Raw genomic sequence first — 25,067 nt, 5'->3', positions numbered from 1 at the left:
TCAGAGTGAAGGGACAGCAAAGCTCTGGAAGGAACAACATGCCTAAGCTAATGTGCTCCCCAGGCTACCGCCTGACCTTCAGATACGAACACTACATCGAGAGATGATAGTTAGAGCTGATACTATTATCTTCTGTAATAACAAGAGAGACTAGTAATTTTTTCCCACTCCCTCTGCTCACTCACCTCGGCGGCCCCTCCAAGCAGCCCTAAGAGGGAGGCCCACGTTACAGAAGGGGGCCCATGAGAGGCGATGTGCCTTGCCCAAGGCCACACAGCTGGTAAGTGGAGGAGCTGGGCTCTGAATCCACAGTCCTACTCCACGCCTGTGCTTTGGCCAACGTGCTTTTACCACAGCTTCTCGGACAGCCGAAAGCCTGAGCGTCACCACCCATAGGCCGTAAGCAACGTTGAGGATCCCAAAAAGCATGGCCTCAGGAGACAGCCATGAAAGCCCCTAATGAGCCGTTGCCACCTGCAAGCCGCCTAGTCCTCTCTCAACACGCCATCCTCTGCCACCCGGGACACCCACAGTGGGCGCTCCAGCACCGGCCCTTACTCCCTTCCGGATCCCCGGGGACCGGCAGGGCAGTGGGGACATGACAGGCATGGACACACAAACAAGGTGTCTGTACTCACCTCTGAACGCTTTCCACCAGCCTCTTCCTCATTTTCTCAGCTTCAATCGCAAACAACCAAGGCTCCAAGAGTTTGGCAGACCTGGTAACTGCGTTGAAGAATCTCCTGGCCTTACTGGCCGTGTGCGACTTGCTCTGAATCTGTACGTACGCCCTCCAAAGCACCTGGTTGCCTGGGTACAAGTGTAAGGCCTCGGAGAGAGCCTGCTGCAGGGGAGCCAGCGGGTAAGGGCTGACCTTCATGTGGAACCGGAGCAGGCTGGTGTGCATCAGCGTGACGGCCTCCAGCGCGTCGCGCGGGCTCTGGGCGCCGGCACAGCCCCCCGAGCCACAGCCCCCTGGGGGACCGGAGCCCTTCAGCTTTGCAAACACCTGCTCGTACACCCGCACGGCCGCATCGATCCCCACCGTCAGATACTGGAAGAGCATGAAGCACTTCACCAGGCTGATCAGGAGGGTAAAGGAGTCGCTGGGAGCTGGACTAGGGACACAGCCGTCACCCAAACAGTCCTGCAGCGCATGCTCATAAGCCTTGCGAGCTTTCAAGATGTGAACAGCCAGCACCTGCCCGGAGTAGGGCCCGTAGGGCCCGTGCTCAGTCAGTCTGGTCAGTATGTGAACGGCTCGCGCGGCGGCGGCCCCTCTCGAGTCTGGCAACAGCTCCGCCTCGAGCCCAGCGTACAGGAGGCTGAGCTCGCACAGCTCCCGGTCCTTCAGGTCTCTGCCCCCCGCCATGCTGAGCGCCGTATCGAACACCTTCCTGGCGTCCTCCGTGTTGCCAAGCAACCACTCCAGATGTGCATACTGCTTCCAGAGGCAGAAGTTGTTGCGGTTTTCTGGCTCCTTAAGAAGATTTTTGGCCAGTTTTTTGCAGTTCTTTCCTTGTGACTTTAGCCTCTTCTTGTTTTTAGTGTGCAGACACCAAATGACCTAAACGTAAAGAGAAAAGAAGGACTCCCACGTGCTCTGTGATTTTAAAGCGACCCCTCTGTACTGTCAGGGTTAGAAAGCCACACAGAGGCCCACATTTCCCTCCTTTATCACATGTCCAGTGAACCCTCAGGCTCTCTGAGCTGGGAAACAATTCAGGATCATACAGAGGCCACAGGCGCTCACAAATGACTGCATCCGGGCTCCCATCCGAAACCTCTATAACCAAGGATCCTACACTCCGGAGGGTCTTCTCCGGCGAGAGGTGGCCACCACACTATCAGCCGGACACAACCGGGTGGGGGCCATCTGCAGCTCCAGCGTCAGAACTAAGGGTGTTAAGATTCAGTACTCGCTGGTGGCCAGCAGAGGGCAGAAGAGCCCATCCTAGACAAATTTCTAGCAGAGATCTAAGGAGCAGGCTTAAATAGCTTATTTTATCTATTTTAATAAAGCCGGAAATCCTCTAACCCCTGCTTAAGCTTGGCTCTTCACACCAGCTGCTCCTACGATCCCAGACATCTGGCAGCAGAAGCGCGAACACTAACAGCCCCAGGCACGGGGGAGCTGCACCCCGCCTTCCTCCTGCCCTCCACAGCCCCTCAGGAGGGGCAGCCACACCCCAGGGGTCTGCGGCATCCTCGAAGAAGGAGGTGGTGTGGCCCAGTGTTCCGAGGAGCACCAAGAGCCCCGTGATCATTTATGAAGCCCCCACATGGGGTGGAGGAGGCTGGAGTTACCTTCGCAATCTCGTACCGTAACCAGGAGAAGCAGAGCTCAGACCTCTCCTGGCCTGAAAACAAAGGCATCACAAGGTGAAAGATGTTGCGGATGAACTCCTCGCCCTCTCGATTGTGACCCCGCATCCAGCGCCGGCAGCCCAGTGGGTCCGAGCGGCCAACACAGCTGACACCGGAGAAGGAAAGGTTGAGAAAAGTCAGAGGCATTTCGTCATGAAGTCCATTATCGAAGATGCTGTTCTCATCCATGGCCAGGTAGAGGCAGGAGGCTGGAGGGCTGAGGCCAGAAGGCACCCCCAGGAACTGCAGAAAGGCCGCAACCAGCTGAAACTGAAGATCCTGGCTGGAAAGACGGATCATAGACTGTGCGATGTCATCAAACAGCACCTGCAAGAGAACAAAATGAAGGAGCTGCTCAGGGGCTCGGCTTGTCTACTATGACAAACACCAGGGCTTCATGACTTGCCCCACAGCTCTTCTTACACGGATGTGCTGAGGATTCAACATTATTCAAATTAAATTTTAAATGGACGAGAGCTAGGTTTTCTGCAAGATACAAAAAAGCAGAGGCCTCGCAAGGCTCCAGGAGAGCTGGAGGGAGCTGCTGGCAGGCATAAGCCAAAACCTCCCAAAGGAGCCTAATGGATTCATAAACAATCTAGAATCATACTCACTTCTGAAAGCACACATAATTGCTTTTGTGATTACTCTGATAAGTTTTTTTTCTTTTTTTAATGTTTCACTTATTTCTGAGAGAGAAAGAGACAGCACGAGCAGGGGTGGGTCAGAGAAAAGAGGGAGACACAGAATCCGAAGACACGCTCCAGGCTCTGAGCTGTCAGCACAGAGCCTGATGTGGGGCTTGAACCCACAAACCATGAGATCATGACCTGAGCCAAAGTCAGACACTTAACCAACTGAGCCACCCAGGCGCCCTGTGAGTACTTTGATAAGTTATCACGTGTTAAAACTGTTAATTGAGATAGAAAATAAATTTTATTATTTGGTGATTTCTTTGTACAAAATTATTTTCGGAAATGAAAAATATGCTCAAAAGTAGATAAAAAGTCGCAAGGCAGCAAGGAGGGTCAGCAGCCGTGGGCTGTGCGGGAAGAGCCATGAGAAGACAGAACGCCAATGGTGAACATCCACAGGCGATTTCGTGCAGGAACTTGGAAAGGTGAGGCCATGAGACCAGCCTGGGATTCAGGGCGTCTCAGCAAAGCGGAAACCAAAGCATGAGCACAGTACTGGACGCCTCGGGAGTCTAGTCGTCAGAACCGTGAATTAATCAGAAAGCTATTGCACTCCAGGCTCTGATTAGACTCTGAGGACCCTAGAGTCAACGAATCTGGGACCGCAATACCACGTTTTAAAACCCCAAGTCCTCAGGCTTCCATGGGAAAAATTAACTGAATGACCCAGAAGACACTCTCCGGGGAAGCCTACCCTCCTTAATGGGGGACAGGAACTACCTGGTCAAGTGTCTGTGCTCCTGTTTCACCTGTGGCCAGAGAAGTTTCCACAAACAGAAACAGGAGCAAGCTGACATCTCCCAAGCCAGGCAAGTGCTCAGAGAGCGAGCTCAGCGGGCTTCTGTCAGGCAACCGAACCCCACAGGGACGGGGAGAAGGCAAGGGCCCCAAGGCTGGCCTCCCTCCTGGGGCAGGGGACCTGCCTGTCTCTCCGGGTCCTCACAGTCCTCCTCGGTTTGCTTCTTGGTCTTATCGGGGCGCCACGGCCGCCAGTGCCTCTGGTCTCGGGACCGCTCGGCGGCAAGCCAGATCTGCCACCGGGGCAGAGACTTATCTCTTATTTCCTGGTCCTCATCTTCCGGCTCATCATCATCGTCATCTAGACAAGAACAGAACGTTTAGCTCCCCTCACCAGCCATCAGCACCCAATGGCTCCGCTCCGCCAGCTGCCCTGGGGGGTCCTGGAATGCCACGACAAGTAAGAACTGGGCCCGGCCTTCGGGGACACTCGGGGACTCAGACCCACCGAGGGACTCGCCTATCATCAACCAAGTTCCCCAGATTCCCTGGCAGATTAGCCAATGAAGTCAGATGATTTTTAACACTATCACAGCAATTCAAATGGGAACATGCACATTACAGAAGAGCACTTCCCAACAGAACTTTCTGTTCTGCGATGATGACAGAATATGCATCTCTGTGTCTAACGTGAGCAACCAGCCACGTGACTTACTGGGAACCTGAAATGTAGCTGATACCAGAACCAAATTTTTAATTTTATTTCATTTTTAATTAAAAGGGCCACACATGGGGGGTGCCTGGGTGGTTCAGTCGGTTAAATGTCTGGATGTGTCTGGCTCTTGGTTTCCGTTCAGGTCATGATCTCACAGTTTGTGGGTTTGAGGCCTGCGTCGGGCTCCACCACCGGCAGTGTGGAACCTGCTTGGGATTCTCTCTCTCCCCCACTTTCTCTCTCTGCCCCTCTCCTGCTCGCTCTCTCTCAGAATACATAACCTTAAAACAAAATGGCCACATATGGCTAGTGCCTACTGCACTTGGACAACACAGTTCCAGAATGCTACGTGATATTTAATGACAGCACCGGTTCAGATTTTCTAAAGCCACCAGAATTTTCAGCCAGTGGCCTTATGACTACAACCTGTGACCACTTTTCAAAAAAAGGTCAATTCAGGATTATCCTGTACTTTCATTTTGCTTCCTAACTCTGAACATGCAAAATAATAGAGGAGAAAAGTTCAATATTTGAAAAAAAAAACACTCAGGGTAGATAAAATGGTACAGCCACCCAGAAAACAGGTGGGCAGCTTCTTATAAAACTAGACATGGACTTATTCTAAGACCTGGCAGCTGCACTCGCTGGTGCCGATCACGGAAAAATGAAAATCTACATGCACACTAACACCCACAGCAGCTTTATCCATAACCGCCAACCCCTGCAAACACTCCAAATGTCCCACAGGAGTAGGGGAAGCGAACTGTGGTATGTCTACACCTACTACTCACAGTAAATGCAAACACACTAAGGACGTGTGCAACAATTCGGACGGATCTCAGGGGAATGATGCTAAGTGGGAAAAAAGGCCAATCTTAAGAAGTCACACAGAAGACAAATGTTGGTGAGGCTGTGGACAAACTGGAACCCTTGTGCACAGAGTGGGGGAGGGGGGGTGTGTGTGCAGTGCTCTGGAGAACAACATAGCAGCAGTGAGAATTTTTAACAACTACCATATGATCCAGTATCACCACTTCTGGGCACACGTGCAGAGAACTCTAAGTGGGTTCTCAGACAGCCACGTGCACGCCATGTTCACAGTTGCAAAAGGTGAGGCAACCCGAGTGTCCATGAACAGATGAACGGACAAACAAAACACGGTCTATACACAGTGGATGCCTTCAGCCTTACAAAGGAGATACTGCGGGGTGCCCCCTGGGGGGCCCAGTCAGTTGAGCATTCGACTTCGGCTCAGGTCATGATCTCATGGTTTGTGAGTTCGAGCCCTGCATTGGGCTCTGTGCTGACAGCTCAGAGCCTGGAGCCTGCTTCGGATTCTGTGTCTCCCTCTCTCTCTGCTCCTCCCCTGCTCATGTTCTGTCTCTCTCTCAAAAAACAGAAAAAACATTAAAAAATTCTAATTAAAATTTTTTAATTAAAATTAACTAAAACACATGCTACACATTGGACAAATGTGGAAGACATTATACTTAGTGAAATAAGCCAGTCACGACAGAACAGATCCTATGTGATCCCACTTATATGCGGCTCCTAAAATTGTCAAATTCAGAGACAGAAAGTAGCACAGTGGTCATCAAGGGCCAGGGTGGGGGGAGGGCAGGGGGAGGAATGGGGAGTTACAGCCTAATGGGTGCAGAGCTCCAGCTGGAAAGGGGAGAAGGTTGAGGAGATGGACAGAGGTGAAATGGCTGCACAAGAACATACATGTAGTTAGTGCCACTGAACCATATATGTAAAAATCTTTTTAAATGGTAAATTTTGTATATATTTTATAAAAGGAAATTGTTTTAAAAAGTCACATGCCCTATGATTCCATTTATATAACATGCAAAATAACTGAACAACATAATAATAGAGGTAGAGGACAGATCAGTGGTCCTCCGAGGTGGGTGTGGGGTGGGCATGGCCACAAGGTTACAGGAAGCCTGCGGTAAGACTGCACAGCACCAAACACGCATGCACATGAGAGCTCGTCAAACTGGTGAAGCTCTCTCTCTCCCTCCCTCTCTCTCCCTCTCCCTCTTTCTTGCTGCAGACCGCCCTAGGGTCACTTCCAGGCTGTGGCCCCCCAGGGCTACCGCTGGTGGGCCCTGGGTGAGGCAGGCACAAAACCTGTGTATTTTCCACCTTCCCGTGAATCTTTAAGTATTTCAAAATAAATGAGTAACAAAAACTCCAGAGAATTTACATGCATGACATGTACATTAGCATTTTAAACCCAATATTCTATCTAAATACTCTTCACAGTTGTCAAAGAAAACTAAAATTTAACTATCACATTCTTCTAAAGACTTACATTGAAGGTAATCCTTTAATCCCACTGAAAACCTCTCACCATAAAAGAAATCACCTGTAAGTCACACATCAGACTTAGAAACCTGAATTTATTACATTAGAAATTCAAAAGATCACATGGTTTTGAAAAGACATGTATCAATACGCAACAATACAGACTAACAAAGTGAGTGAGAGAGGAGCAGTAAGCTGTGATATATGAAGAAACACCTCAAAATCAATGATAAATATCAACTACACTCTAAATGCTGACCTCGTCAAGATGGACAAGAAAACTTAAAAAATAAAGCAAAAACAAAGAAGAGTTATTATTTAGCTTTTCTGGAAACAAGAAACTGTCAGCCTTTCTTATGATCCTGCTGGCTTTCAGCAGATTCCCATTAAATTCACTTAACTCAGTAGAAGTTTCTCTGTAACGGAGCGTTTGGAAAGCGTGAAGGGAAAATACGTGCCAACAGATGTCCATAATTTGACATTACAAAAATCAAGGTTTTACCACTTGCATTGCCTTTCTGGGAAAACAAACTGACATCTGATTATGAGTAATTAATTGGGATTTTGAGCACTTTTCAGAGAAGTAATGTTACTTTGGTCCCTGGACACTGTACGAGAATTCTACTTTCTTCTCACAGAACATGGTAAACCTTAGAACATAAATTCCATGCACTGTAAGAGTCTTGCTCATTAAAACAAAACAAAATGAAAAAAACAACCTAAAACCAGAGAGCCACGCTGAGCTGGTAACTCCAAGAAAAGTTACTACCAGAAAGACTTCCATTTTCTGGTCCTTCATGTGGGCTTGTAGACTCAGTGGCTTAGAAGGGGAATACCTACATCCATTTTGCCCTGCACGTCATTTTTCCTCACACAGGAAACCACTGGTGAGCCTGAAGAAGGTTTCCAGTTCTTTTTGGGAGAGAACATTCAAGGAAGGTCAAAGTAGCTAAGCCAAGCAACTGGGACCTTCCCTGACCTTTCATCTGCACTTTCAACAAAACCAGGGGATGAAGCCGTTCTGGAATAGCCAAGAGCTGTGCCGGCTGACAGGAGTCGTGTACGTGAATCCACGGGGCCCTTGGAAGTGGCGAGTCTGAACTGAAATGTGCTATAAAGTGTAAGATACACACCAGACTTCAAAGAGCTTGTATGAAAAAAAATGCAAACTATTTCAATTTTTAAATTGTTAGTTACCTGTTGAAATATTAGGATTCTGACGCACTATAATAATATAATGACAAAATATATTATCAAGATTAATTTAACTATTTTACCTTTTAGTTATTATTTTTAATTTTATATGTTTATTTTTTTGAGAGAGAGAAAGAGCAAGCTGGGGAAGGACAGAGAGGGGGGAGAGAGAATCCCAAGCAGGCTTTTGCACTGTCAGCATGGAGCCCGATGGGGGGCTTGAACCCACGAAACCATGAGATCATGACCTGAGCCGAAACCAAGAGTTGGATGCTTAACTGACTGAGCCACTCAGGCGCCCCACCATTTTACCTTTTTAATGTGGCTACTAGAAAATGTGAAATTATTTTTGTGGCTTGAATTATGTTTCTATTGGACAGCGGTATCTTAGAGTATAAATCTAGAAAGTACTTTGGGGTCACTTACGATGACAGTTACATAAATGCTAGTTACTAATTATTTTATAGTATTCCTAAATAGGGAAGTATTTGTCAAATGAATTGCTGGTCCGTACATTGCCAAGAAAACAGAACGACTGACTTAAATACACACTGAATGGGGCAAAGAGAGGAGGGATTAGTAACCATATTACTTTTTCAGGAGCAACCTTATAAAAGGAAAAATGAAAATTACTTTCTCTGGAAAGAAACTCAAACCCTCCAAAGGATTGAGGACTGAAAGACCCTAAAGGTGAGGGACAGTCTATTCTCCCAATGCATCCACTTATTTTGGCATTCAATGTTCTTAAGGACTAATACACAGCTTACACATATAAACAAATAGCCATGAAGATATGAAGGCACAGTCCAGAAGAAAAAGGCAGAGTCACATGCATCTCGAGAGGCGCCTTACCTGGACTGATGACCACCCAGCCGCCGCGCTCCTGCTGGTGCATCCACGCTCTCCAGCCTCGGGCACCCTTCTCCCCAGCCCGGGGCTCCCCACTGTCCCAGAAAGGCTCAAAGAATTCCACCTGTCCACATTGAAAATATGGAGGTTAGCCTAACCTGTACAAAACTGCTAACTCTCAGCAGCGTGCGTTCTGACTGGTGTGAGAGGGCGTTATGGAGGAAACCTCGCTCACCATTGGTCCTTCTAGTAGATATGATACACCCCCAAAACAGGAAAATAAATACCTAGTGTGGGAGGCAGCCTCCAAATTAGCCCCCCACCCCAAGGGCCCTAACCCCTGCCCTGTGGCATTCACACCCCTGAGCGCGGGCTGGACCCAGTGACTTCTAGTGAACAGAATACAGCAAAAAGTGACGGGCTGCCACTTCTGAGAACCAGTTACATGGTCATCGAGAAGGGCCTCCAACTCTGGCCGTTTAGGCCAGTCTAACTGGGGACAGTGACACTGGCAGTTCCCATAAAGTCACTGGGCCCCGGGACACCTGAAATCATGTTGCTTTCCAGGCGTTCTGAGGGGAAGGGGACTGATTCAAAGTTGCAACAGGACAGCCTGGGAGCTCCTGAGAGTATGACCTCTCAACTCCGTGTTCCTCAATCTGGCACAGTGCCCAACACACAGTAGGGACTCAATAAACGCTTGTCGGCACAGAGAGGCATGTGGCAGGCATCTGGTGAATAAACTGGTCTACATGTTAAAGCCTGGCCCTGGGATCACAGCTCAGCTCTCACACTTCTGGGGACTCGGGTCTGCTGTGTGCGGTCCCCAGTTCAGGGCAGTAATTCCCCGTGGAAGAGAAGCGAACATAGCCATGAACAGGAAAGCAATTGTCTTATCAACTGACAATAAGGACTTCAAAAGTGAACCCACAACTTGCTCAATGGAAGCTTCTGGAAGAAGCATTTTGAAGAGAACGAGGCTGTCTCCAGCATGCCGTGGGCCAGGAGCCGCAGGACCATCTGCCAGAGCCGGGGGAGCGCCACACACACCGGGAAGAGGCTGTGTCCCCACACCGAGTGCCCGTCAGCTGCCTCGGGCAGGGGAGCTGAGGAGACCACACTCACTCTTCACAGGTCTTGTTCTTCCAGGAGGGATCAAAGAAAGTCACTCAAGAAAAAGAAGTGTATCTTTCTAAGTGTGATCATTAGAACCAACGTATTCATTCCTTAGAAACGGACCAGACTCGCTTCTTTGATGTTCTGCTGTGCATGGTAATGACGTCTCTCCGTTATAAAGACACGGAATGTCATCAAAGAAAAAGCATTATTTCAAAGCTGTCTCGCAAATGCTTTGAAACTACATGTGCTGTTAATACTTAAAGTCTCAAGAGTGTGTGGCAGGCTCTGTGGACACTTTAGGAGAGGGGCGCCTGACGCTTCACAGTCCGGGGCAGTGTGCTCCCCACAAGTAACTGTCCTCATCATTGACAATGAGTGTCAGCAACGGGTAGGGATGAGGGCCCCTCCGATCCTGCCCTGGCGAGCACACATCCAGGGCCCCGCGGTCAGCTAAGAATCCCTTCTGTAACACAGCATACTCCTAAAATAGCAAAGCACGTCTTAAAATAATTTTCTTATCTGGCTTATTAGACTACTAATCAGTATCAATATTCTTTAACCCAATTTTGCCTAGAAAAAACCGATAAAAATAATGATGATAGAAATGGTCTTTAAATGCAATTCATGGACATTCCACAAGATGGAGACCTCAGCCTCCCAGGACCTCCGTAAGTTCACCATAAATGCAGCTGTCCTATCCATCTTCTACCAGAGTCCCTTTGCAAAGCAGGAGACTGAGATTTCTTCCAAGGAAAGCTTTCTCATATGGCTCTTTGGTAGGATTTTTTTATTGCTTCAACATCACAAATATGGGCAATGTTCATGTGTCACCTAAATGATCAGCACGTCCCCAATCAGGACAGGGGTTGACAAACTACCACCACCACCAGTGTTTGCAATTCCTGCAAAGATCTTAGATGGTGGAGATGTTAACTGCGGAAATGACGTAAGACCCAACTTCAGATGCACGAAGGTTAGGACAAGAGTAAGGTGATGTAAGAGGAACAACAATTGTTTCTCTGTGTGGCGAGGGCAACGAGCACTGATACAAAGCTCATAAGCAAGAGGAAGGGGGGATGCGGTGAGCCTGTATATGGGGTGGGGGGAATGCTTCAGCTCTCCCTGTTTCACTCCCTTCGTTATAGAATTCTCCTTGGATCACCACAATATTCTGAGCAACAGTGCTCAGCAAGGCTGATATAAAGGAGGACAGGGTATTTGAAAAATACTAGCACCACCTCCCACGATCCACACATGCCCCCAGAAGAAAGAAGGAGAGAAAGGGAGAGGAGGAGAGAGGCAGGTGTGTCACGCAACCAGAACCCCCACCTGTCCTTTGGTGGGCAGGTCTTTCACACTGTCGGGTTTGAAGAAGGTGAAGTCGACCATGGCCTGGAACAGGGAGACCGCCTTCTCCGAGTGACCGGCCTGCCGCAGGAAGTGGCAATGCTGAAGGAAGAGAGCTGGAAATGGGGAGAGAAGGGAGAGTTCTGGTTAACGCCATCAAAAGGAAAGAACCCAGCTTCTAAAGCATGCATACCGGGGCGCCTGGCTGGCTCAGTCGGCTGAGTGTCCGACTCTCGACTTTGGCTCACATCATGATCCTGGGATCATGGGATCGAGCCCCAGGTTAGGCTCTGTGCTCAGTATGGAGCATGCTTGAGATATTCTCTCTTCTCTCTCACTCTGTCTTCCGTTCCCCCCTACCTTCCTTGTGTGCACTCACTCGCACTTTCTCAAAATAAATTTAAAATAAAAATAAATAAAAATGTGTATTTTAACACCGAGAACATCTTTTCTCCAAATTTAGTTACTGTGGTAATTTCAAAGCTGTAATAATACATGTCCTTGTTAAAAGGTCTCACAATGGTACTGTAATCAAATGATGTACATTTATTCCAACTCTTATATGAAAACAACACAGAATACAAATATGAACAAAAACAATGTATGTTACATAAAAATAAGCCAAAAGGTTGGTCTGAACAGTTAATCAAATGTTCAAAGCTCATTATTACAAGAAAAATTCTCAGAAAAGAATGGGGTAGATTTTTGTCAGAAAGCAAAGGTCTGTGTTGTTAGCTAGACAGCATTCACCGTCATCAGCTTCCGTCACATCTGCAGAGCCAGCTGCAAACAAATCAGGGCTCCGTCTTCAAAAATGCTGGTTTCTCTCAACTGTGGTACAATTCCATTCACTAAATAACACTCAGCTATTTGAGCGTACTGTGAACGGTATGAAACATGAGACTCTGTCAGTGTGGCAAATGCTTGTTATTTCTAGAGCAATATATTTCTATCTTTAGAAGGTAACAGAAATAGCAAGGTTTTGATCAAATAAATACCTGCTGTGTACCAGACACCGAGCCAGGCTCACTGTATGTCACCTCAGGTAACGTGCTCAATAACCCTACAAAGCACGTACCATACCACTGTCACTGAGGGGGACACTGGAGCTCAACCAGGTTCAGGAACTGGCAAGGTTACCAGGGAAGAGCAAACCTAGGATTCAGGTCAAGAGTGATATTCTCCAGCTCCTGGTTACTGTGCTGCCTTCTGCAGCTCGCTACTGGACGCAGTTTATCTTCTGGGCTCCTTCAGGACACACCAGAAATGTTAACAGTAAAATAACATAAGAACGGCATCTATGCAGGGGTGCCTGGGTGGCTCAGCTGGTTAAGCATCCGACTTTGGCTCAAGTCATGACCTCGCAGTTTGTCGGTTCAAGCCCCGTGTTGGGCTGACAGCTTAGAGCCTGGAGCCTGCTTTAGATTCTGTGTCTCCCACTCTCTCTGCCCCCCTCCCCCTCTCAAAAATAAAAAAGATTTAAAAAAAAAAAAAAAAAAGAACAACTGTATCTATGCAACAACCTCCAGTCAGCCAGGCTTCACCCTGAACACCACAGCCTGAGATCCTAGAACGGGGGAGGATGGCCAGAGAAGCACCTCCACAAAGGCCACTGACAGCCAGAACATTCCAGACTTTACCAGGTTTCCTCGGTTAATAAGCAGAAAGGCTGGAACTTCCAGACCCATGATACTTCTCTAACTTTATTGGCTCTAATGCCCACCCCCACCCCCCACCAAGAAGATGGAAAGGGGGGAATTGGTTATAATCACAAGGAGTCCTAATACTTTTTAAATCAGTTTTATCCATTTCGACATGTCTAAAATAAACCAAAACTGAATCTTCATTTCTGACAAAAGCCAAAAGAAAGGGGAACTCCCCCGAAATAAATGGACCTGGTCCCCAGCTTCTCACCAAACATGGCCTCCTCGGTGCCCGGCAAGGCAGGGTGTGACAAGATGCTGCCGTCGTTCACAGCGGACAGGGTGCTCAGGCATTTTCCGTAAAGACTGTGAATTTTGGAGACCGTAAAGGTACTAAACTGGCTCTGGCAAAATAAAAGGTATTTCTGCCAAAGGGCTGTGTTGTTGGGGTGCAGGAAGATGAGCTTCTGCCACTCTCTGGCCAGAGCGGAGGGCTCCCAGAACTCGGAGCAGAGCGCTAGCTTGGCGAGCTTCAGCTCCACGCTGCTCTGGTTGCTGTCGATGGCGCGCTCCAGGACGGCCAGCTTCTTCTCCAGCACCAGCCTCAGAGACCGCTTCTGTCGGTCCTGCTCTCCTTCCCCAATGGCGTACAGGCCAGGGCTCTTCATCACCTCGTCCTCCAGGCAAAAGACATCAAGTCACGAAAAGCTCACCACCGGGACAGAGACACTTACAGCCCTGCCCGGCCGCACCGCCCATCACTGCTCAAATTCAATCGTCACCGCCTTTCTTGATAAGCATTTATCACAATTTTTTTTTTTTACTGAAAACTCTGTTACCAGGGCGCCTGGGTCACCTGATATGTTTGATCTTGCATTTATCTCACCTGATTTACCATCTATGCTCCAGGATTTCAAACTTTGATCATGTACCAGTAGCTAGCGTGCAGCGTCTCAGAAACTGCTTCCCAAGAGCCGACTTTACCAATAAAACAGCCAAATGTGGGGCAAAATAAGATAGTCGTATATGTGGTTCAAAAACAGAGATGTGGGATGAAAACAAAGCCATGTACTTAGGGACGGGAGCGGCACGGGGACCAGGGAGTGGGGTCAGGACCACCTTCTCTCCCCCCGTTTCTGTGTGTTTTGCACACCGTCTGTGCCTCACGAGTACCTCTCCCGGCCTGGTGAACATCGACTCTTCTTTCCAGACTCGGTTCAGACTTCACCTTCTTCTGGAAGCCCTTGCTCACTCCCTAGTGGCAGGTCGCTCCCTCATCCCACCCCCAATTACACACGAAAGCACGCACTACCCCACGCTGCATTTATTCGGTCTTCCTGGGGGGGCTTTGCGCAAGCTCAGGGCAAGGGCTCCGGCCTAACCATTCTCGAATGCCCCGTGCCAGGATTCCTCTCAGGGGCTCGAAAACCGCAGCAGAGCAAATCCACTTTCCCCAAGCTGGGACAGTCACTCCGGTAAGCGCACTGGGGCGGCGACACTTACCTGAAAAGCAACGAATGCCATCCACAGCTGAATATCATGGGGAGTCTCCCGAACTCTCCGGTTAAACTCCTCCACCTTGGCCTTGAGCAGGGCACTCTCTCTGTCTGTCTGCGCGTCTGGCTGCTTTGATTCTTGCTCTGGAGGACCCTGCCCTTGTAACCACTGCATGGTGGGCTGATCGTAAATCCCCAGAGGGTTCAACCAGGTCTTGACAGGAGCAGCCCCATCATCGGCGACCTTCACTGGGATAAATGAAACCGGCTCAGATGAGGGAGGTTCGGTTTTACTGCCAACGGCGACTCCGTCAACATTCATTAGTTGCACGCTCTTCTTCGTAAAATAGCGCTCAACGCGTTTGCGTGAATGCTTCTTTTCTGCGGTGGGCCCCTCCCAGGATATACACTGCTTCTTAGGGTTAATGCCGAGGCAGGAGTCTCCTTTCCTCTTGTATCTTATATTTGAGAAAGAAAAGAAGTCACCAAGGGCACACGTGCACTGTCTCTGTACAGGCTCAGCGCAGCGGACCTGAGCTCTTGTTATGCAAGTTAACTGCACGCATTCAGATTCACCTCACCTTCAAATTGTTTCTATTTGGAGACATATGAGGATTAGCAATTCACTTTTTCTGTGCTCGACCTACTCCTAATAAACGCTTCAATTCTTTGTTAACATCTCATGAATTTAAGATCATGCCTGTCTTCCAGGTTCTAGTCATTTCTATCTTCCTGGAGCTTTGTAAAGTCCTGTCCCACACACTACGTCACTGATCATCACAATCATACACGACCAGGCAAGGCGGAAGTCCTCATCCCGTTACACCATTCCCATGGACCCTGACACAGGGGGACAATGTGGCATCTGTCTCCTAGACCTGTCCCTTTTCCTCAGTATAGTCTTGCTTCCACACCTAAGAAAATGGAGAGGGCTGACATCGTATTTTTACTCCTGAAACAGATCCAATGTATGTTGGATAAAATTACACTAGGCTATTTTCTACTCTAGGGGAAAAGAGGCTGGGTTCTAAAATGCTTTTATGGGACATGCAGGTGTCCCCAGAATTACAGATACAGGACTACCAAGTATCTGCACAAAAGCTGAAGGAAATCGTGCACTTTTCTGTACGCATGTTATATAAACAGCCAATTTAAAAATGGGCAAAAGATCTGGACGGAATTCACCAAAGATACATGAATGGCCAATAAGCACGTGTAAAGTGCTCAACATTGTTAGTCATGACGGAAACTCAAATTAAAACTACAATGAGACACACCACGTACCCGCCAGAACAGCTAAAATTAGACACTGATTATGCCAAGCACTGGTGAGTGATCCATGAAGTAACCAGGACTCTCATACGCTGTTAGTGGGAACGTGAGTTGGTACAATCACTTCGGGGAAAGGTCTGTAAACTAAACTTAGACTTACCAACTGTGACCCAGCAATTCTATTTTAGGTACTCACCCAAGAAAAAGGAAACTGCATTTCTACACCAAGACTTGTGTTCAAATATTCTCAGTAGCTCTATTCATAACAGCCAACTACTGCAGAGTCCAGACGCTCAGCAATGGAAGAACAGATAAACAATGGTATGGCCACACAACAGAACACGACCAGCAGTGAAAAGCATCAAAGTACCGATAAATGCTACACTGTAGCCGAATCTCCAAAACATCACACAGAGTGAAAGCAGCCAGACCCAAAAGGGCACGTATTACGTGATTTCATGTATACGGAATTCCAGAATAGGCAACACTAGTTAATGATGGGGAAAAAGTTAGAAGAGCAGCTGCCACCGGGGAGGTGGGGTGTGGACTGAATGGAAGAGAGCACTAGGAGATGTTCTGGGGTCCCATGAATGGTCTATATTTTCATGGGGGGCTGGATTATACAGGTGTATCGTGTAGATCTGTGGGTTATACTGTATGCAAATTTTAAGTCAAAATTAACCAAACAAATGTTGAATGCTAGTTAATGACATGCATGCTGAAGTGTCGATGGGGTGGCATACTGATGCGGGCATCAAATAAATAAGGTGGGCTGGAGGACGGATGAACAGATAAATATGTGATCAGGCAAGTGCAATACAATGTTAATGGCAGAACGTAGAGGGTGGGAACATGAGCGTTCACTGTAAAATTCTTTCAACGTGGGCTGTATTTTTTTTTAATATTTCATAATATAATGCTGTGGGAGCAGCATGAGAGGCAGGAGAGAGCTGCTGCTATCTACCATCCTCTTCCAGAAAGCTGTCTTCACTGCCTCCTGGTCCAGGCTCAGCGGCAACTTTGCCTCCCCACAGTCAACAGGTGCCTGAGAAGCATCCCTCACTGCTCTTTCACACACACACACACACACTCTCTCTCTCTCTCTCTCTCTCTCTCGTTCTCTTTATCATCTCCCCTGGTTCCTCCTAGGTTACCTCACCAGTCTCTCCCTAGCCCAGCCCAAACAGGAATCAAAACAACTTTAACAAGGGGCGAGGAGATAAAATAGTGTTATGGAAGCTCTAAACATGTCCCTCGTTCTTTAAGGAACAAACTGTAAGTAGACCTAGTTTCGTTCTCCCCTTCGTGATGATTTTGTTTTCACTAAAAATGAATAGTATTATGACATTCACAGTCTCTTAAAAACTGTTTATAGCGTTTTCTGACTTTAAATGTGCGCTTGTAAAACTGTTTTTCAGAGCTGCATTTTCTAACAGATGAAAATGACAAAAGAAGAAAAAAAGAATCTTACCGATCTGTATCAAGTGCCTACTTTCAGATATGTGAAAATCGTTTTAAAAATAGTTTGATATAGGGGCGCCTGGGTGGCTCAGTCAGTTAAGCGTCTGACTTCGGGTCAGGTCATGATCTCAAGGTTCATGAGTTCAAGCCCTGCATCGGGCTCTGTGCTGACAGCTCAGAGCCTGGAGCCTGCTTCAGATTCTGTGTCTCCTCCTCTCTCTCTGCCCCTTCCCCACTCCTGTTCTGTCTCTCAAAAATAAATAAACGTTAAAAACAGTTGATATACGGCTTCAGGCTTTCCTCCCTACTTTAAGCACTTTCCCACACCATTAGTTTTAGATAATATCATTTTTACTGTAAAGCTTTAAAGTGGCTCACTGGAGGGGTAAGCCCTCACTTAAGTTAACACGCCTCTATTGTTAGATATCTGAGTTTTATCTAATTTATCACTTGTCATAGAATCTTAATTGGGCAAAACCTAGGATGTAACCTGATGCAATATTCCTCCAAATGAAGGCATGTTTCCTGTAAAATCCTTAACAAATAGTCAGCTGGTCTTACCTGAATAATTCCAGAAGGAATTATTGGAGGTTCAGGGAAGGGTATCAATGGACATTTAATTTAAATGAATTCAGCTATAAGGAGAAGGGAAGGGAAGAAAGAAAAGAAAAAGGGATAGGATATGGGAAAAGAATATATTTAAGTCAAGCATATAATTCTGCCCTGAATCCAGAGTGTCTTGGAGTCCCAGAGTGAACTGGGCAAGAAAAAATTTGCTTTTCTTCAGTGACTTCAATTCACATGTCCCACAGACACAATAAGTGATTCACCCGGGATTCCATGATTAGAAAATGGCCAAGTCTACCTGGTGGGAGTCTACTTGGGTCCAAATTCCAACTCCATCGCTTCCTAACGAGGTGACCCTGACCAAGCTATTTAAAACAAAAAACAAAAACCTGTCTGTGCCTCCATTTCCTCATCTGTGAAATGGGCAAATAATGGTACCCATGTCACAGAATAGCAGGGATGATCAAAAAGTTTCTATATTTGAAGGCTTAGCCATGTAATAAAGACTAGATAAGCTTAAGTTGTTATTATTTTATAAGACTTGGCTCTTAAACATAAGCCAACTATTTCAGCTGGTGTACAGCCAAAGAAACAATCCATTCCAAAAATGGAGGAAAAAACGGAGCCGAAATTCATGGCACCCGGGATGCTAGCCTGAAGGCGTTTTCCGAAGGTAATTCTGACTCTTACACATGAACCCGAAGCCCTGTTCACTACAATACTCTCACACACACCAGGTCCCTGCTGGGATGCTCACACGATTAGAAAATTTGCTTTGATACTGAGCCCAACATGACTTTCTGGAACTTCCACTCATCGGTCCTGGCTCCGCCTTCCCAAGTTACACAGAACGCTGCCAATCCACCTTCCAGAGACGGTCCAGCAAAGCTTAAAAGGCAGTGACCATGCTGCTGTCACAGGCCAAATGCCCACAAGCCCTCATCTGGCCCTCACGGGACAGTGCTGGCCAAGTCCCCCGCAGTGCTCCTGGGATGTCACTGCCCCTACGTGTGAAAATTCACTACCCGACACAACACTGCCCCTGTCCTCTGACCAACTCACAATGCCGTGGGATCAATACCTTCCTCGATCTGGACGCTAACAGCTGTATTAATCCGGGCAAGACTTACCTCCCCTAAGCCTTAGCAATTTCCTGGGAAATCACAGCCATGCCCAAGCCCTTCCCGTAGTATCTTTGCAATTCAGATGAGTAAACTGGTCTCATTACTCTCTTCCTAAGGTCTGGGCCGTTCATCAGCACAGGTTTAAGAGCTACTCACTGTGACTATTTATTCCCTTTCCAACTATTAATAAATAATGACTCTTTGTCTTTGCAAATCAATTTCTAATTCATAGCCATTACTTCTGGTATCTGCGTGCAAGATGCAGCAGGAGTTAACAAATGAAGAAACACAGGCTCAGACGGGGTAAGTGACTCATTCACCTGGGATTCCATTATTAGTAAGTGGCAAAGTCCATTTCCCAATCTAGAACACGCCCTACCAGGCCACCAGGCTCATCTCTAACCGGGACAGTAAAAGAACATTACTGTTCGAGGAACACGGGTTCCCAAAAAAGCTGCTTCCTGGCAGCCCGCGAGAGGCTGCGTAACCTGTCTGAGGTGCCTTTCCTCGTTCGTAAAAGTGGGCGGCCCCCCTCACACAGCAGCTGGGGGCTCAGACAGGCTAACCGGGCGTGAAGGAACGCAGGCTCGGCCGGTGTGCCCGGGCCTCCGCATCTTTGGCGGGCTCCTACCACGTCTGTGGTGTGGGAAACCTAACAAGGCTTTGAGGAGTACGAAAACAATTCAAAGACATACGAATACATTTGAAAGTCATGTCTCTCAGCCGTGACGCTATGTTGCTATAAATATACACTAAAATATTATGGACATAAACACATCTAAAGGAAATCTTCGTGGGAATCACTTATGTGGTGAGGAATAATGTCATGACAATTGACAACCATGAAAATTTGGAGGTGCAGCAAGGTGTCACTGGAAAGTGACATTTAGCTTAAAAAGTCATCAGCCTAAAAAGAACAATAATGGTCTCCTCGTGGCTTTATATTTCAATATTCTCTACCTTCAATTTTCATTACCTGTAAGCTGTTTGGGAACAGAGATTGTGTGTTGCTGTTCTCTGTGTCCCAACAGTGTCCTACAATGACTAAGCATCTAAGGGATTTAAGAAATATTTACATATTTTTGATTGACAGGTTAGAGGAGAAAAGTTTAATGAACTAATTACTGAAGCAAATGCCATCACCTATTTTTTATCTGGTGATGTACGCTGGAAACATTTTGAAAACGTCATTACCATTTAATGTCATTTATTTTAATGGTTTACTTGGGGGATTGATAAATAAAAGGCTTTCATAACTTTTTTAAGAGGGTGGTAGTTTTATTTTTTCAATTTTTTTAGTTTTTAATTTTATTATTTCTGAGAGAGAGAGAGAGACAGCATGAGCAGGGAGGGTCAGAGAGAGAGGGAGACACAGAATCTGAAGCAGGCTCCAGGCTCTGAGCCAGCTGTTAGCACAGAGCCCAACACAGGGCACAAACCCACAAACTGTGAAATCATGACCTGAGTCAAAGTCAGACACTTCACTGACTGAGCCACCCAGGCACCCCTCATAACTTTTTTAAATGGCATATAGATCAGGGGTGCCTGGGTAGCTCAGTCGGTGAAGCGTCCGACTTCGGCTCAGGTCATAATCTCACAGTTTGTGAGTTTGAGCCCCGCAACGGGCTCTGTGCTGACACCTCAGAGCCTGGAGCCTATTTCACATTCTGTCTCCCTCTCTCTCTCAAAAATAAAGACATTTTTTAAAAAATGGCACACAGATCAGACCAAATGGTTTCTGGATAGTTTGTCACAATTACTTACTTCAAGGTATTTTTAGAGTCATTCGTTCAACAAATGTTTACTAAAAACCTATTACAAAGGATACCTGGATCCTGACCTCACAGTTTAAGCTTTCATTTCAGAATGTGAGATAAGACACATATGTCAGCATGTCGGCAACGGGGGGCACCCACCAGAATCTAGAAGGGATGGGGGCAGAGATGGTGCAGAGAGGGCTGGGGGATGGGGGGGCGGGGAGATAACACCATGATGGATACCTTGCTATGTCTCCTCGGTAGAGAGACTTATACTCCCAGTTTGCAGGATCTGGTTTCTTATCTGTTCTGAAGGTTTCCCCTGTGAGGGCCTGAACATCCTCAAGCCAGACAAAGCGGTGCCCAGTGTCAGCGGCGGCAGCCCCTTCTCGACTGTGGGGAGAGGGGAAGGTGAAGCATAAAAAGGGAGATCGAGTTACACAGTCCACCTTTTCAGAAATACAAGAGTTACACATTTCAAACTCCCCACCACATCAAACGCAGTTAAGTGCATAAAATGTGCACATGCCACAAAGATGGAAAAAGCCTTAAAATATAAAGCAAAAACTGTCAACGCTAAGTAGCATTTTACCAAGTCACCGTGCCTCAGAAGTTAACCTAATACAGCTGTTCTTTTTCAATATTCCACTAGATGTCCGTAACTAGAATTTCAAATATACTTAGTAAGAAAGGGGACTGCCCTTGCTTAGCCTAACTCATCAGAAAGCGCTTGGGTTATTCCAGCCTGAACCAGCAACCACAGCAAAGCTACCCCTCTGAATGGGTCAGTCTCGGACATCACTGAGGCTCGGTCCAGGTCTTGTTTGGACAGCCTGGGCTCTGTGGATGGTGCCTCGCCCCTGTGTGCTGACCTCCCCCTACAAACGGGCAGAGAGAGTCCACTGTATGTATCCCCTGGAACCGACTTGGGAGCTGGCAGACTTCCCGCTTAGATGCACGTGGAATCCCTTCCCTAGGAGTCCAGTGAGAGCGAGGGAAAGGTTTCCTGGCCTCTCACATCCTCCCCCCTCTAAGGATCAGTGCATAATGCTCCCAGGGTAGAGTCACAGGAGCATTGACCTTTCTCTCTTTGCTATTTGGCTCTGCCCAGATAGAAACAACGATTCTAAAGTCTTCTAAATCATTCTTGGCTGGGAATACAAAGGAATGGCATTTCAGGGACACAAAGTAGCTTTCAATCAGTATTTGCTGAATGACAGCAACACGGTGATTTCTAACACATTCACCTTTGGAACACCTGTGGAGGGTTTTCTGTTGACAAACACTGAAAGGGGCAGCAAAGGGAAGGAATGAGATGGATGCATTCCAGAAAGAAACAGAAAGCCCACAGGGGTGGGGGGTGCAGACCACTCCCGGGGAGGAGACAGGCTCTGATCCATCCCCTACTGGGTAGTGAGGTGAGGAAGCAGGACGAGGTCTGGGCTGTGTGCAGGGAAGGATCCGCCTCCACCTGACGATGACGAAGAGCTCACCGCAGGAAACAGAGGTCCATGCGGAACCGCAGCCTTAGGGGAAGTGGTCCCCTGATCACCCTAAATTCGAGTCCGTGCAGTATACCATACCCCTGTGAGCTCACCTTCCAGACGTCCCAGAAATACTCTCACAACCCATCAGCATCTTCTTCCTTGTCTCTATAGAAACAATTCCTCCAAGCCGTCTCCCCAGGGAGAGACTACAGAAGTTCACAGAGAGAAAATAACATAGGAGGAAATAACAAGAACAGTCTATTTTGATCTTAATGGGAATATTCTGCAAAATATCAATGAACTTAGGGAGCGTCTGGGTGGCTCAGTTGGTGAAGGGTCTGACTTTAGCACAGGTCATGATCTCACGGTTCGTGGGTTCGAGGCCCATGTCGGGCTCTGTGCTGACAGCTCAGCTGTCAGCTCCAGAGCCTGGGGCCTGCTTCAGATTCTGTGTCTCCCTCTCTCTCTGCCCTTCCCCACTCACACTCCATGTCTCTCTCTCTTTCAAAAATAAACATTAAAAAAAATTTTTTTTAAGTATCAGTGAACTTAAAAGTGTCATTTGGATCACAGAACTATCAAGGGGCTGTAAACATCGCCTCTGATGTGATTAAGCACAGGCTGAAAATAACTACCTTTCAAGCTCTAATGGCAGTTCCTGTGGGGGTTCAGGAAATCCTTTAAAATTCATCCTCGACCGTAGGGGAAGAAAGGACAAGTAGCTAACAGTGAGTTTTCAGAACAGAGGACGATAAATGTATTTTGCTTTGAAGACATACTGAAAGCAAAAATATCAATAATTCACTCATTCACGTACTGAGCGCTTACTGCTACCAGGCCCTGTGCCATGTGCGGAGAAGATAACGGCAAGCAAGACGGGAGGGTCTCCTGCACACATAAATTCAGTCAAATTCACAATCTATTTGACTCCCTTCTTTCTCCTCCTAGAGCAAAGCTGGGTTACACGTGTAGCCCCTGTGACACAGAGAGAAGGCTAAATCAACCTGCATCTTCTGAGCCACAGAGCCCTGCAATGTTCTCCCCCGATCTGACGGCAGAAGGGCCCAGGAAGATGGCAGCATCTGTTTGTCTGATGGCAACTCCATGGGCCAGATTCCAGACTTAATGACAGAGCTCTCACTGACACCAGTGGGACTTCTAAGCACACGGCATAAGCAAATAATCCTTAAGAGTCAAAAATTCTTAGGAGCGCTCCATTTTTTTAAGTCTGTCTTAGACAGGAACTGAAATTTTGTCTCTTCTAGCCCACAGGAGCAAAGAAAACAAAGAAGTGAAATGGAAACCACGCAGGTAGTTTCACCACAGGCCACCTGTCGCAGGCATGGGAGAAGTGGCTCCCTGGGTGGGAGGCCAGGAAACGAGGCAGAGAGGAGGCGTGAGCGCCTGTGCAGAAGCCGCTCTGGAGGACAACGTGAGCCACGACAGTGGAGCAAAATGTGGGGAGGAGGAAAGCCCTGCGGTCACAAGCTAGCCCGCACCTCCCACAGCGGTTCTAAATAAATGGGGACAAAAGGGCCAAAGCGGCGACTCAGCGCTACCTTAACCGTAACCACGGAGCGTGTGTGCGCAGACCTCTTGCCTGAATCAGATTCTGACACAACCTTTACTGGGTCTCTGTAACTTTTCTCAAATAATATCGTGGCCCTAAGTTTTTTAATGAAACTTTTCTTTTAAATGCTGACCTAATGGTAGAGTTTTCGTGGGGTTTTTCGGACTCCATCTGACTAAGTGGCTAACTGGTCATTCGAATGTCTCATTTGTGGCAACAACTGAGAGGAAAAATTCAAAATCTGAAAAGTCATAGGTGTTTGGTAACAAAACCTACTTTGGTTTCTCGGATTCCTTTCTACTGTCTCCAAGGCTTCTGCAAATTTTGTCCTTTTCTGAATCACTATCAGGCTCAGACCCACTGCTACTGGACAGCCCGTGTTTTCTCTTGGTTTTCTTGTGGTGATGTTTCCTTTTCTTCTTTTTCTCTTTCTTCTTCTTTCTGCTTGCTTGTTTGGGCTTTTTGTTAGTGTCACTTTCATCCGAAGGCTCTGATTTCAGAGGGCTCCTATTAGGGAAAATCAACATCAGAATAGTTTTCAAAAGAGAATTAGAAAGAAGACTATGTAAATAAGCAAATTATGTAAACGGAACTCTGTGGGGCCTTCTGGATCACAGCTTCCCTTGAGGACTTAAGAGCTGGACCTGAAACAGTAGGTGAAGAAATTCTAATTTCAATAGTTTCTAAACCTAGACTATTTTTTTTTTAGTCCTTCCCCACATTTTNAGGGTGTTCTTTAACCTCCATGTTTTTGGAGGTTTTCCAGGCTTCTTGCTGTGATTGATTTCAAGTTTCAAAGCATTATGATCTGAGAGTGTGCATGGTATGATCTCGATTCTTTTATATTTATTGAGGGCTGCCTTATGTCCCAGTATGTCATCTATCTTGGAGAATGTGCCATGCGCACTTGAGAAGAGTGTAAATTCCCTGGCCTCAGGATGTAGAGTTCTAAATATATCTGTCAGATCCATCTGACAATGTGTCTTTCAAGTCCATTATTTCTTTAGTTTTTTTCTGTCTGGTTGACCTATCCATTGCTGTAAGCGGAGTATTGAAGTCCCCTGCTATTAGCACATTCTTATCTATGAGCCTGTTTCTGTTTGTGATTAATTGTTTTAAATATTTAGGTGCTTCCAAATTCGGTGCATAGGCATTTATGATTGTTAGTTCTTCCTATGGATAGACCCTGTAATTATTATGTAATGCCCTTCTTCATCTCTTGTTATTGTCTTTAATTTAAAGTCCAGTTTGTCTGATATAAGTATAGCTACTCTGGCTTTCTTTTGATTTCCAGTAGCATGATATATATTTCTCCATCCCCTTACTTTTAATCTGAAGGTAACTTCCAGTCTAAAA

The 25,067-nt window shown here is 46.9% G+C and overlaps 1 protein-coding gene across 3 annotated transcripts in view; it reads right to left on the bottom strand.

Annotated features, from left to right (window-relative positions):
- Nucleotides 1–25,067, bottom strand: part of NRDE2 (NRDE-2, necessary for RNA interference, domain containing) — a 51,692-nt gene that overhangs the window by 6,048 nt on the left and 20,577 nt on the right. For all 3 annotated transcript variants that reach the window (XR_013339261.1, XR_013339262.1, XM_077780842.1), the window contains exons 3-11: nt 23,988–24,218; nt 20,898–21,047; nt 14,481–14,931; nt 13,249–13,654; nt 11,317–11,450; nt 8,872–8,992; nt 3,986–4,161; nt 2,308–2,694; nt 639–1,567 (exon numbers count right to left, since the gene is read on the bottom strand). Coding sequence is in view for 1 of the 3 variants with exons in the window: in XM_077780842.1 (XP_077636968.1) it covers nt 639–1,567; nt 2,308–2,694; nt 3,986–4,161; nt 8,872–8,992; nt 11,317–11,450; nt 13,249–13,654; nt 14,481–14,931; nt 20,898–21,047; nt 23,988–24,218 (2,985 nt within the window). In the remaining 2 variants the exon portion in view is untranslated. The remainder of the gene's footprint in view (nt 1–638; nt 1,568–2,307; nt 2,695–3,985; nt 4,162–8,871; nt 8,993–11,316; nt 11,451–13,248; nt 13,655–14,480; nt 14,932–20,897; nt 21,048–23,987; nt 24,219–25,067) is intronic.

Source organism: Crocuta crocuta, unplaced genomic scaffold (genome assembly GCF_008692635.1).
Source record: "Crocuta crocuta isolate KB4526 unplaced genomic scaffold, BGI_CrCroc_1.0 scaffold299, whole genome shotgun sequence".
Taxonomy (NCBI): Eukaryota; Metazoa; Chordata; class Mammalia; order Carnivora; family Hyaenidae; genus Crocuta; species Crocuta crocuta.
This window is presented reverse-complemented; position numbering and strand designations above follow the sequence as displayed.